This window comes from Grus americana, chromosome 1, assembly GCF_028858705.1.
Source record: "Grus americana isolate bGruAme1 chromosome 1, bGruAme1.mat, whole genome shotgun sequence".
NCBI lineage: Eukaryota > Metazoa > Chordata > Aves > Gruiformes > Gruidae > Grus > Grus americana.
This window is the reverse complement of record NC_072852.1, coordinates 43,814,760-43,828,142: the sequence shown is the minus strand read 5'-3', so window position 1 is coordinate 43,828,142 and position 13,383 is coordinate 43,814,760. Positions and strand designations below refer to the sequence as shown.

The window sequence follows — 13,383 nt, the reverse complement described above, 5'->3', positions numbered from 1 at the left end:
TATTCTGCTAATCATTTGAAATTGTGCATTTAGATGTGGAACTGGGTATGTGAGGAAAATATGAAAATAACCAGTATGCTAACCTCATGGTGTGCTAACTGTCTCTTATTGTGCAAAGGACAGTAGAATCAATAATAAAGTGAAAGAATGCCTTAAAATTAATTAAAATTTGAACTAAGTTTAATCTGGAATGTTCTCTGCTCTCATTCTAGCTTTACTCCCAATAAATGCAAGCTTAATATCAAACACTTAAGATATTGTTTTCCTATATCCATTGCAAAAATAGCTAAAAAAAAAGAAAAAGCAAAAGCTAGTCTCTTCAGTCTCTTGCAAGTAACCTAATTTTTCTGCAGAAACTTGTATTTTTTGAACAGACAAATAAGAAGCTTTTGCACCTGAGAAAATTAACGTTTTAACCTACCTCGACTGCATATCTTGGTGCGTTTTGGACTGGCTGATTTCAGCTGGAGGTGAAGGGACTTGCTGTTGTAGCTCCACCAAAGATTGGTAGTACTGTTGCTGATGATGTTGCTGCTGTTTGTACCGAGTCAAACTGAAAAACAGCCCTAAAATGGCTTTCAAATTTCCATTCCTTATTTCTGTTTTAAAAAAAAAGAAAAAGAAAAAGAAGTGAAAACACTGTGGTTTTAGTCTTCAGTTTTGTAACAGTTTTATACTAAAACATCTCTGCACATACGTGTACATGTTTATGCCTTATGTCTCTTAATTTATGTCTAATATCAGGGGCATGTTAGGTATCACCGATACTGTATTGTTTGTTAAAATCTTTGCTTACTGATGTGTTGTTGCAATAAACACATGTCTCTATAATGTCCTCATGATGAGTCCCATGTACATGGTCATGAAGAGTACACCAAACCTTAAATAACATACATAATCTGAAACTAATACTCCTGCCTCTACACAGTACAGATATTCTCAGTAAGCAGAGGGGCATTCAGAAAAATCTGAATTCTTTCTGGCCTTAGGTACGCATCCCTTCTACCCCACAGCTTTAAACTACTTCTCTTGCTTTTCTGCACACTTTGGAAATAAACAGTGACTTCTAGAAAAATCAGAAAGAGGAGATGGTAGCAGTCTTGTGGAGGAACACATATTCATTCACATAAATTTGCAAGGAACATGAGAGGAGATTAATCGAAAATACTTATTAAAAAAGGTGACCGTAAGGTTCATGATTACATCTTTGAACTTTTGAACTACATGATTTTCTAGCTTTCCATTTTACACTGCTATTACTGATTAATGAAGACTTCAAAACTATAGCTTTCACATGAGGCTAAAATAGCTGCCCCTATGAAATTCTGGTAAGCCACAGTAGCATCCCCATGTCTCCCGTCCCCTTCTTAGTCTTTCCCCAGCCTGAGATGAAAGTTGTAAATGGAAAATGTTATTCTCTGCTCATAAAGGATCTCTGTGTCCAAAAAGGAGCCTCAGGAGGCTTTAATGAAATTATCTGCAGCACTTCAGCCTGTCTGTTTATAACTTCATTATTAATTTTCTTCGGCTTTCACTTCTTGTGAAAGGTTTTCATTAGGCCGAGAGCCCTGTAACCTACCATGCAACACTGCAATATTTCTGCCTTCCCTGTAAACCCAAACACTGAACTGTATGTGCCACACAGCTTGCTTAGGTAATGTTTAAAGAAGAATTTATAATCAATGACTGTCACACGTTGGTGTCCTTTAAACCATATTAATTTTCTTTCAATAGGATTAGGTGAAATGTTAGTACATACATAACAGAGCAGCAAACACTGGAGCCCTTGCACTCTCAACTCATTCTTCAAAAGCAAACACAACTCTGGACACTGAAATATACTTTGCAGAATGGAAATTTGTTCTAAGTATCCATACTTTCTCATCTTCCCTATGAAGATGCTGCAGGATCTTCGATTCCCCATGAGACCACCAGAGGTAGGGAGAAGAACTTTCTCAGAATCAGAAAGCTTTTTAAGCAACAGCGACTTCTGCAGTCATGTTGGTTTCAAAGAAGATCATTATCAAGGAACACAAAAGAATTAAATTTAAAATTAACTTTAAAAAACTCCCCATCAAAACCTCTCAACTACTCATCTTTAAGCTGCTCTGATTTTGAAAGATTTTCTGTACATGATACTGGTTTATTTATTCTTATGATTTTGCATCACTTAATGCTCAGAAAAAGAACCCATTGTTTGTTAAATCCCATTCATCATTCTTGATTTTAAAATTTTCCTTTTTTATGTTAAACTATTCGTTACTATTTTTAACGAAGAACGTTATCAGTTTTGAACTTCTTTTTCTTTCCTATTTTTAAACAAGTTAAAGTTGGAAGATGTCTCTTAAACAGAAGAAAATCCAGAAACTTCTAATATGTACTAAGCACTTGCAGAGAAGAGGAGAGGAGTGTTTTTCTTTGTAGCAACTGGCTTATTATTTATAATTTGGGTTCTCCAGTAGAGATTCTGCAGTCAAGACTTGAAAATGACTTTTGTTCTAGCCCTCCTTGCTCAAATGCCCAAATGAGGTGGGAAACTGGTTGTGAAATCCTCAATCCTTGCTAGGCTCGTGGTTTACTGTTCCAGAAATAAATGACCCAGTAGTAACAAGACATATTTACCAAAGCCTATTACAAGAAACAGACTTACGGGTTCTAAGCTTAATTGATTTTAAACATGAATGTGCTGACACAACACCATGAAGGTAACTTGACAATTTCATGATAAAAAAAAAAAAGTCTGTTTTTCTCAATTTCTTCTCCTCTAGAGAAATTGTAATATTCAGGATTGTACATGCTAACAATGGTATATTTAAGCAAATCACACTTCTGTGGTCCTTTGAACTAATATCATTACAAACATATTAGCAGATTCACATCAGATTCATGACCAACTGCAAAACAGCAAAACTAGTTTTAATCTTACTTCAGAACTGAAGATCTGCCTTGTTAAAATTCTGGTTTAACGATTAACAAAAGTTTTAAAAAAACAGTCCTTGCATTTAACACTATGTGGTATTATTGCTTTTAGTAGTATTTGAATTTAATGCTACACAGTTGAAGCTTATATCCTATCAAAAATTATTTTCCAAAGCAAAACAAAGGCATGAATAAAGGAATGTATTACCCAATGCCCTCAGATTTTGATGTAACAAAGTACAGACAGAAAGTGGCATGTGCCATGTCATGTTATTAAACAATGAAGAGTATTCTCATGAAATAAATTCATGCTATACACACATTTGATGATTGTTATTTCATATACAAGTAAAAATAGGCTGCACTAAAAAGCTCAAGTTCTAAACAGCTTTGAGAAGAACGGTAACATGTAAATGTTCAGCGTTCTCATTCATCAACGTATCTACAGTATATACAGAGGTTCTCTTAAATCAGTTAAGGAGCTTTCCATAAGGAGCCCATCAAAGTGAGTAGATCGTACATATCAGGGCAGTGTTACACTTCTGCTAAGGTACTAGAAAGGTGGAAATGGTGAAACATAACAATTCTGAGTTAATTTTAAAATAAAACAGTGCTTAGCATCCAATTTTTTTTTCTCTGGATATCTTCTAAAATTCAACTTAAATTACCATGTCTGGAAAAAGTGTATTTTTCCTTCTAGCTTTTAGTTGTGCTACAAGGAAAATAAAAAAAAATAGGGCTGCATCTTGTTAATACATATTGTCTTCAGCTGCCATGGAAGTCAGAGGGATTTTGAAGGTGCATAGCACCTTCCAGAACTGCTTAACTAGTTACAGGACAAATGCTTGTATACATTTTATTAATTTACAAGATAAAGTATCTGCCTGACTTAATTTTACATGAATATGGCAAATTTTACATACTAATTAAGACAATTGGTATTTTAATGGTTTTGGTTTAATATATTTATTAACTTAGTTGTAACTGTATTAGGCCATCACTTGAAGTGACTAATACAGCAAAAAGGGCTGTAATATAAGCAGCAAGACCATTCACTCTTTCACTTAATACATGACATCAAAGGAATACAATAATTTTCAGACTCATCCAGACAGCGTTACTACTAATAATAAATTTGCTTAAACAAATAGTCTTCCCTGGGTTTACTTAACTGAGCAAGATTCTCATATTCATTTTTGGTTTTTTGAATTCCATATATGAACAAGTTTAAAAGTAGGCTTGGGAAACCCTGTACCTATCTAATATTGTAGAGATAACAAGAAAAGATTAATTCTATTGAAAAAAAATCATTATTTTAAAACATTTTCTCAGGCTTCATAAACACATTGAATTTCTTGGTTCAGTTTCAAGGGAAAATTAAAAGGAAATGTAAACTTCTCTCTCATTCACTATCACTAATGTATATTTGCATGCTGTTCAAGATAGCTGGAGTATGGTATTTAGGTGCAAATAATTTGTATTAAGAAAATTAGTTTTCAGAAAAAAAATCCTATTATTTGTTCTGACGATCTGTTTCTCTTACCTTCTGCAGAAAGACCTTGGACATTTACGCCTCTGGCTGCCAGAAAGCTAAGGCAGACATCAACATTCTCAATCTGCAATATGAACAGAAATAACAAGCAGCATAAGACTATTTGACAAAATGTAGAAATGCAGGGGAAAAAAAAAAAAGAAACAGCTCAGGAATGAATACTTTACATTCATCGCATACTGCAGCTCTTTACCAAAGTTTAACAAGAATGATTACTGCTAATTGGGGAATTGATATAAAGCTTTCATTGTCCACTTTGGTGCTTAAAAACAATTCATAAATGCCCGATCCAGAATGGCATGCTGGCAAATCAGCAACCCACCTACTTAACATAAAACTGGATTTTATGCTCTACAAACAAGCAGCAATGAAAGCATCCATAGAAGATTAGACACTGAGTATATGTCTGCAGATGTGGGTGACTGACTTAACTAAAAAATGTAAGCAAAAACCTCCAACAAATATGTTAGCAAAGGTATTTCCTTGGGATGATGTAGAATTCTGTGAAAATGATGTCACAGCAGTGGTTTATTCTCTGGTTTTTTCCTTCAAATCTTACAGCAAATAATTTTAATTTATATAATGTTTATGGTTCTTGGAAGAGTGCTGGCTTAGTGAAGGACACAGTCCTGACTTCTGTTGGTGGTTTAGAAGAAATCTACAGTTACCACAGAGAGCTTTAGCTAAGAGAAGAACATGTAGCCTAAACGTAGATCAATAAAAGGATAAAACTTCTGCCTCTAAAATAAGTGATCACAGAATTAATTTGACTTCTTTCATGGGTCTATTTCTAATAGCTTAGGGAACCAGAATGTTCCAAAAGGTTCTCTTGCTGGTTCGCTCAGCCCTCCCAGGATCAATGAAGCAAACACCCAAATATACATGTAAAATCTTTTAACTAGCAAGTTTGTATAGAAATATGCTGCTATGAAAACAGAAAAATGATGTAAGGAGAGGTGTCCCATGTCAAATGCCTTCAACAGACTTGATTTTAAAATAATTGCTTTAGGTTGACGGATTTTTTCAAGGCAATTAGGACAACAAAAAAACCCCAAAATGTTCAACAATATATTTTAAATATCTATTTTCACTGGAGAACATTAAAAGAAAGAAAGGAATATTCAACATGAAAAACATAAGCCTGCAGTGGATCAAGTCCATGCAGTTAATTTTATTTGAATGTTTACAGATTTTACAATACCTCATATCAACAGTTTTCAACCATCAAAACATGAGGGGTAAATTCATTCCTTGAATAAAAGCTATTTGATCCTTGGCAGTATCTTTTCTCGCCTAGGAGGAGGGTTGTTTATTACTGTCATCTTTCTAGGATTGTACTTCTGCCATTAGTCTCAGAAAATTGTATTAGCCGAAAGGAATATAAACATTCTTTTTATTACTGACCCTAGAAGCACGTATTACGAGCTCAAGCAGACTGTCTTGATCCACAGGTAGTATTTATAAACTTATAATACATGCAAAATTTTTAGATATGTGCTTTTTAAGGACTATAAGCTCCAAAGCATTAGTAAACACATCTTTAAAAAAGTCTTTTCAAACACTTGTTTTCAAGGACATGCTACCATGTATAGGGAATGATAATTAATCTCTCTCCTAAATCAATTAAAAAAAAAAAAAACAAACCACCAAACCAAAAAACCAATCTCTGTAGCTAACACTAACTAAATTTACTCCAAAATTGGGGTTTACCATTAAGCTTTCATAAATCAGTTTGGCAGGCGCATCAATTTGCACAGCTGTGAATGTAGAGTAACCATCCTAAAATCAATGGGGTTACTCCAGCTCTGGTCCAGCACAGGAATTGCAGAATCTCTGTCATTTTCTTAAATGTTTCTGTAGTTTTACACCATTAAAAAAAACCGAATAAACCAGGTCATTTCGTAAGAGATGTGAGACAGCTAAGTCAGTTGAAAGCTGGCTGCAGCTAAAATGGGAAGATCTGCTTCTTCCTCACCTCCTCTTCCTCCCAGGCGCGGGGCCCTGCTGCTGCTGCCTCTGCTGGGCTTCAGCGCTTTTCTCAGTGCACCGGGAGCTGGCTCCGCGTAGAAAACTCGCCCAGCAAAAAAGGCAAACGTATTTTAGTCACTCCAGTTTCCCGTGCAGCCAGACGAGCGCAGGAGTCAGCAGAGGGGAGGGCGCATCCCAGCCTGAGGAAGGTTTGGGAGAGGAAAGGGGAGGTGGGAAGGAGGGACAGGCAGCTGGTGCCACTCCTGATGGCAACGGCAAGGCACTGGGCTGGCTCAGCCCTCACCTCCCAACTACACCCCTGCACCAGTCGTGAAAATATTGCACACGATGAGAATATTTCTGCTCGACCTTTAAAAAATGTCAACTACATAAGAAAACAATTTGAATGGAAATTTGCTCGTCCTGAAGAATTTAAAAGAAATGAAGATTTGTTTGGATATTAGCTGTATAACTGAGTGTCTCTTTTAACTTTCAAATCAACCAAAATGGGGAATCAACTACTTCAAAGATGGGAAATTTTGCTCTGCAACTAAGTACTTGAAGCCAAAGGAAAAAAAAAAAGAAAAAAAAAAGAAAAAAAAGAAAAAAAAAGAAAAAAAAAAAAGAAAAATCAGACTGATGTCAGTAGCATCCACCTCCAAATAACTGGAACAATATTTCCTAGCAGATGTCGTAGTGTAACCAAGACGTTTTTCATAATGGGCATGTGCCCTCTGCAGTAGTTCAGGAGACCATAGCTATAAACAAAAACTAATTTATTAGGGAACATTTGAGCCCTAATGTGCTGTGAAAACATCTCAAGATCTATCTGCATTACTGAATATTTAGTAAATAGTAAGCCTAATACATCAACCTTAACATACATTTAAGGTGAAAAATATCCTATAGAAATGGCACCTGGTTACTTTAAGTGTCTACTTCTACAGCATGTGTCTTTGAAGTCACATCTTTTAAACTTTCGGACAAAACTAGTCATTACCATTAACACGAATGACTCAATATACTGCAGAACTACAAAGCAAATTCTGTTTGGCTTCATAGTTCACCAAGAGTACTGTAATAGAAGCCCTAGGTCCAAAGTCATCGCTCTTGGTGGTGGCGCATGAAGCAATAGCAGTGGCCAACTTTCATACAATAGACTGTGGTTGCACTGTTAGTCTTATAATAAAGTCTTGTTTTGACTTGTGAATTGAGCAAGTTTGGTGTGGCAACTCACAGCCACATAATACACTGAAAATGTCAGAAAATAACTCTTGCAGTCAGATTTCTGATAATAACTGCAGCTACTATACAACTCTCAGGAACTCTCAGAAGATTCAACGAGACATGCATTAATACATTCCTGTGTTATTTTCACTTTCTTTCCTCTCCAGTCTAGAAAACATGAGCCCTAAAGTTGTCCCATTTTGAAGCTTTCAGTATGTCTCTATACATTGCTTTAATTACCTACTTCTTGCCTTGGCAAACCACAGTTATTCTTTGAACTGAAACCCTAGCAGCCCCAAACACTTTTTATTCAAACTTACTAACAGATGAGAGTAATTTTGCAATTACAAAAGTTCTAAGAGATTTCAAGCAGCTTCCACTCCTCAATACTGTTTCAATCAAGAGTGGTATGAATCCCTGAAGTCCATGTTTATTTAAGTAGTTAGTGGTGGGGTTATTATACGCTGGGGTAAACTCTTCCTAGAGCTGACACCGCATATGTACAACTCCACCTGCTTATATAGCAAGGGCTGAAGACTTTGCAGTGTAACACTTAACATAGACGCCAGACAAATTTTATATCTTACACATGCCCACAATTTTGTAGTGAATTTTGTTTGCAAAAAGTACCAGTTTATAACAGAGCTGATGTTCGCCATTATTGCAAATAGTATCATCAGAATTACAAAGTGTCGTAGCAGAAGGTATAGTTCATTACAGTACCGAATTCAGGATATACAGATTGACTTCAAATCTTCCATATCAAGGTACAGAAAAGTGACTCAAATTTGCAAATTTGCTTGTACAGGTAGATGTTGCCAAGATCAGACTGTTGCTCGACAGCTCCTCATCACTGCCAAGACCCAAATTTTTTTGTTCCAAGGCACTTATTTTATATTAAAGGCTCAGAAGAGTGGAAGAAATGTAGTATGTTGAATAGCAGATCTGCCACATTACAAATCTTAAAACCTGTAAATGGGATAAAGAATTAATGATATAATAAACCTTCACTGCCATGTAGATATTTGTCCACTTAGCTATTCAATTAACCATGTTGAAAGTCAATCAATACTACACAAGATTGTTTTTCAGAGGTTAAAAATCCCCCCATGTCTGACAATATAATCACTTCCTTATCAAAACTCAGAACAGTATGTACAATTCTGAAATGTAGCTCCAGCATCATGGGTGCAGATAAACTCAGCTAAGAGGATGATAATTTAGGAATTAAGATTTGTAGGCATCATCAGGTAGATAATACCTTTTGATGCTTTTTAAATCAAGCCTACAGAGTTATGCTTACAATATATTAAGCTTCTTTCATAAATCAAATCCTTTTAATATTGTTCATACACACAGCATTATGAAAAAAGCACCTGAAATACTCATAGCATAAATATTAGTGAGCCCCAAGATATTTCTACATTCACATTTTAAGGAGTTATAGTCCAAACGACGATGGACAAATAAGCAGCAAAATCACAACTCTGACACTATTAATACATTACATGACATACAAAGAAGATGATACATTACAAATCTGCTGTAACACATTACATTGCGTAGCTGTGGGCAATCGGCTTTTGACTGGGAGCTATTTGAAATTTTACTGACAGAAATAAATCACTAAACCAGACTGTGGGACTTGCATGCAGATAAACAGTAGTAGTTAATACCCAGCAGTTAGCAGACTTACAGGAAGAGCTCATTTGTGGGATTATACTCACCAGTGACTCAACATATAGAATATGTCTATTTATTATAATTATTTTTGCTGTTACCAAGATTAGCTTTCATCTTTTTTGTCTGGCAGACAACACTTTCTTCACTTCGAAACATAAATTTAATTGTGGGATGCTCAGAAGACAAGTAATGGTGACTAATACAGCATTATGCTTTTCTGTACTTATAAGAAGCCCTGAAAGTCTTGGTTTGACTAACTCTCTCTGGTTAAGTTAATAACAATATAGTTTACAAGAACATATAGAGACATACACAAGTTAGTTGCTATTTGTCTACTTTGAGGTGGATTCTTGCTGCTGAAGAATGGGATACCTTTATAAGTAATGACACCTTATTATTAGAGTGTTTCTATACATATACGCTCCTAAAACACTCTTGATTATTTTGGCAGGAAAAGTAAAACAGTAATTCCTGTTAGCACTTCATTCAGTGCTATCTTCCGTAGCTCTGTGTGTGTTTTGACATTCTGATTCATGACCCAAAGCCCCAGATAAAATTTGGCAAAGGATTTGCTCTGCAGAAGTTTTCTAATGTTGCTGATGGCTGATTAGGGACACTTATGGAAATAGTCTGCCACAGAACCCCAGAGTCTCACATATACACTCACTTTCCAGAGCACAGAAACTATATACAACTCTTCAGTATTTGTTGCTTTTTCTTTTTCTCTTTTCAATACCAATATTAAATAGTACTCCTTTGAGATTAGTATTATGGTATGAGATATTCTGTGTCACAGTAACTGTATTTCAAACACATTTTACCAGCAAGATTTCTTCCTAAATTTCCCCAGAGTATTAACCTGAGTTGAGACCTGTATTTGACTCCTTCTTTCCCATGGATATTCATCACTAACAAAATTTGTGGAGGTCAATGGATTTAAATGAATGCAGAATTAGAAAATAATTTATTGTTATTACACAGCTCATTCTCATTCAAGTTCTGTAGCACTAGCAGAATCAAAATCAAATAAAAATACCATTCAAGCCTTACAGGTAGCATCCTGGACTCTAAATATTCACAATACACATGCTGCATAAAGTGAATAAAATGAAAAATGTAAGAGTAGATACTATTTGTCTGTCTGACTTTCACATGAACCAAGCATGGAAGGAGACACATTAGCTTTGGAGTTATGGCTACTTTCTTAGCAGTAGGTGAAGTGCCAGTGATCTGGTCTTAATTGCAGGCTCTATAAAGAACAGAGATTCAGGCAAGGAACCGAGATGCCTTCATGTGTGGATGAAAGAATTTTTGGTGCACACGTTGGAGCTGGTGAGAGAATGAAACTACCCATGGTAGACTTAGTTACATAGAATGCTCTGGAAGAAACTGGAAAATATTCCAAGGTGGGCATGGCCGATAGTCTGATCTTCCCTTGACAAATAGAGAACAGTATGAGAATTGGTCATGTACGTTCTCACAGATACCTGTTTGAACCACACTCTCTCTCTCTCTCCCCCCCTCTTTCTCTACCTGAAAGGTCTATTTTTTGGCCAAATGTATCGTCTTGCACAACCTGCTACACCTAAAGCCCTTCTCAGAGATTGAGAAGGACAAGTTTATTTCACTTTCTGTTCTTAATTGACTCATCCATTGCACACATTGTAAATTGTTGACAACTCACTTGTGGTGTGGGAAACACCCAGCTTTTTGGTTTGCCTCTTAACTTTGTTCCTTATGGGTTTTCTTCCCAGCTGGTTTCACTAGTTTGTATTCCTGTTTTGCCTCTCCTTAAAGCACAGGGATAGAAAGTTACAAGACAGAGACACAAAGAGAATACGCTTGCAGTTCTATACCGACATACGGTTTTATCCTCAGTTTTATCACTAAGATTATTTAACAAAGCAAGACTTCATAAACCCGGCAGGTGGACAGTCAGCTTTTTTCACCACGTACAAAACAGGCACACGTCCAATGCCTACTTCACCAAAAAATAAAAATCAAACAACTAAAGAACTTTCATTTCAAACAAGTGATAACTGAATACACTGCCTGCTATTCTACTTACTATCACGCTTGCTTTGTCCATATCTATATGTACTGTGATTTTGTCAGGCTGAGTATTGGGCCCAAACACCCATTTCTGATAGCTGGCTTACACCAAGGAGGCTCAACTGAAGTCAAAAGCATCTTTCCAGATTAAAACTGTTATACCAAGTCCAATGTCCTTATCCCCCTGCCTATCCATTCTTCAAATGCTACACATTCATCACTGGTTAGGAGTCTTGGTGATTCTTAAATGATCACTGAAATAATACTCAGTAATGAGAATCCCCTGTTGTCCTTCACTTGAAAACAGATGTTTGGCACATCTGAAGTTCTGCTCGCCTCTTTAGAAAAAATTGCACAGGGTAATACAATTAAAATTTAAAAAAAAACCCAATGCTTTTGTAATTGTACATACTCTGTGGGACAAAATGTATCTAATAGATAAAAAGTAAACAATTATGATTTATTTGTTATAAGATAAGATTAATTTTAATTATTTGGAAAAGTACCAATCAGTAACCTTAATCATTATAAGAAAAACCTTCTATGCAATGCGCTCCATTCAATTTGGCATTGCTGTTGATTTACCTGTTTTCTGTCAAAAGCTGCCACTTACAAAATTGTAGTATTTTCACTACACTGTATTGCTATATGTTATCCACAATAGCTTCCTAGGTATTCCAAAAGGAAGGATCCTGCTGCAGAAAATATTTTTTCTCAAATTTATCTCTATCTATTGCTAGAACAAAAGGGTAGGGTTAAAGACTTTCAAAGGGAACAATGTGAAATAAATTCCTGTGGGCTCATTTTACAATCATTATAGTTGAACTAGAACAAGCAGACTGGTTTCTTTTTATATTACACAGGTTAAACTAGTTTAACATATCTGAAAGCAAACCATCTGCTTTCTTGTCTCTTGCATATTTAAAGTTGGGTATGCTTATTAACATATATATGTGTTCATACTAAATTAATGCTAAAAGATTTTTATTATTGAGCAAGGCTGTCTGAAAGTCTTATATTTCGATCAAGATTCCCTGTGAAGAAACTGCACATAGTATTATTACACAATAAAGAATATTTTTTACTACTACTACTACTACTTAATAAGGACACTTTGAAGAGCAGAGAATACACCCAAACTCTTCCAAATCCTGAAGTAAATGCAATGGGAAGACACGTGGCCCACAGTAATGCAAAACTTAACAGTGGCCCGACTGAGGAACCTCTTTAGTATCACATTTGCAGCCTCTGTGCAGTACGCTGGTATAGCAGGCTGCATGTTGCACTGCTCCCTTGACTGCAGACTACCGAGACTGGCTGCAATTTGCCTTGAATTCTCGGTTCACCTTGTAGAAATGGGGGGAATTTGAAGAAAGGGAAAATCGGGAGATAAACAAGCTCTCCGGTAAAACTTGCAAAAACACAAAGAGCCGAGACTTAAAAATCACATTATTTATGTTCAGATAATGTATTTCCCACGAGCTCCTAACACGACAGCTTATTGCAATAATTTTTTTGTAACCATCCTGGAAGGCAATGTCAAGTTTCCATGGGTGGTGTAAATTTGAAAACCCACCCAGATAAAACAGGTGTTAGCAGTCCTACTGGGACATATTAAGTGCGTTCTGCTGACTTGCTGTTGCACGTGGCCTGTTACCTCATCCAGATGCAAGGCACATTCCATTTTCCTATGGAAATTATAATGCCTTTCAGGGTGTTAAGCAGAATACACTGACACGCACACACATTCGGCTTAACTTTTTTCTAACAAACTCCTCATTACTTGCAACAGAATAATTTAAGGAGCATTTAATGAAAACAACTATCAGGGAACTATGTAACATCAGTCCAAAAAACTGTTCCAAACTCAGCATTGACTTTGCAATAAGAGACCATTTATGCAAATTAAAAACTGATTTACTGGGGAATTTGGGGAGAATTTTACCTTAGAGGATAATAACTACTGGTATGTAGAAGGCCTC

The 13,383-nt window shown here is 36.0% G+C and overlaps 1 protein-coding gene across 12 annotated transcripts in view; it reads right to left on the bottom strand.

Annotated features, from left to right (window-relative positions):
* Positions 1–13,383, bottom strand: part of NAV3 (neuron navigator 3) — a 273,105-nt gene that overhangs the window by 159,334 nt on the left and 100,388 nt on the right. For all 12 annotated transcript variants that reach the window (XM_054831177.1, XM_054831187.1, XM_054831197.1 and 9 more), the window contains exons 4-5: positions 4,463–4,535; positions 422–599 (exon numbers count right to left, since the gene is read on the bottom strand). In XM_054831177.1, the coding sequence (XP_054687152.1) occupies positions 422–599; positions 4,463–4,535 (251 nt within the window). The remainder of the gene's footprint in view (positions 1–421; positions 600–4,462; positions 4,536–13,383) is intronic.